Source organism: Acanthisitta chloris, unplaced genomic scaffold (assembly GCF_000695815.1).
Source record: "Acanthisitta chloris isolate BGI_N310 unplaced genomic scaffold, ASM69581v1 scaffold19539, whole genome shotgun sequence".
Classification (NCBI taxonomy): domain Eukaryota; kingdom Metazoa; phylum Chordata; class Aves; order Passeriformes; family Acanthisittidae; genus Acanthisitta; species Acanthisitta chloris.
This window is the reverse complement of record NW_008692178.1, coordinates 2,144-2,455: the sequence shown is the minus strand read 5'-3', so window position 1 is coordinate 2,455 and position 312 is coordinate 2,144. Positions and strand designations below refer to the sequence as shown.

Here is a 312-nt window from a genome sequence, read left to right as displayed (position 1 = left end):
CATCCTCCCTCGCCAGGTGACCCTCCCATGTGGGACTGGACCCTCATCCCTCCCTTTGCTCCCACCTTTTCCTGCGTTTTTCATCCAGCTCCAGCTTCGCATGCCGTTTGGAAAAGACGCTGTCGTCCAGATTCTGCAACAGCATCACACAGGGATGAGTTCATCATCCCAGCGCCAAACCCTGGGAGGGGTTGGTCCATCTCCCCAGCCTGACCCGCACACCCAGCAGGGATTTATGCCAGATGAGGGGATGAGGTGCCACCTGGAACAGCCAGGAAAGCCCTGGGGTACCGCCAGCTCCGGAGCGGCAGT

At 59.9% G+C, this 312-nt stretch overlaps 1 protein-coding gene across 1 annotated transcript in view; it reads right to left on the bottom strand.

The window, feature by feature from the left end:
- The window catches only part of MSL1 (male-specific lethal 1 homolog (Drosophila)), a gene marked incomplete at its 3' end in the record, with an annotated part of 2,756 nt that overhangs the window by 388 nt on the left and 2,056 nt on the right, over positions 1–312 (bottom strand). Inside the window, 1 exon segment of the mRNA XM_009082564.1 lies at positions 66–200. Coding sequence (XP_009080812.1) covers positions 66–200 — 135 coding nt within the window.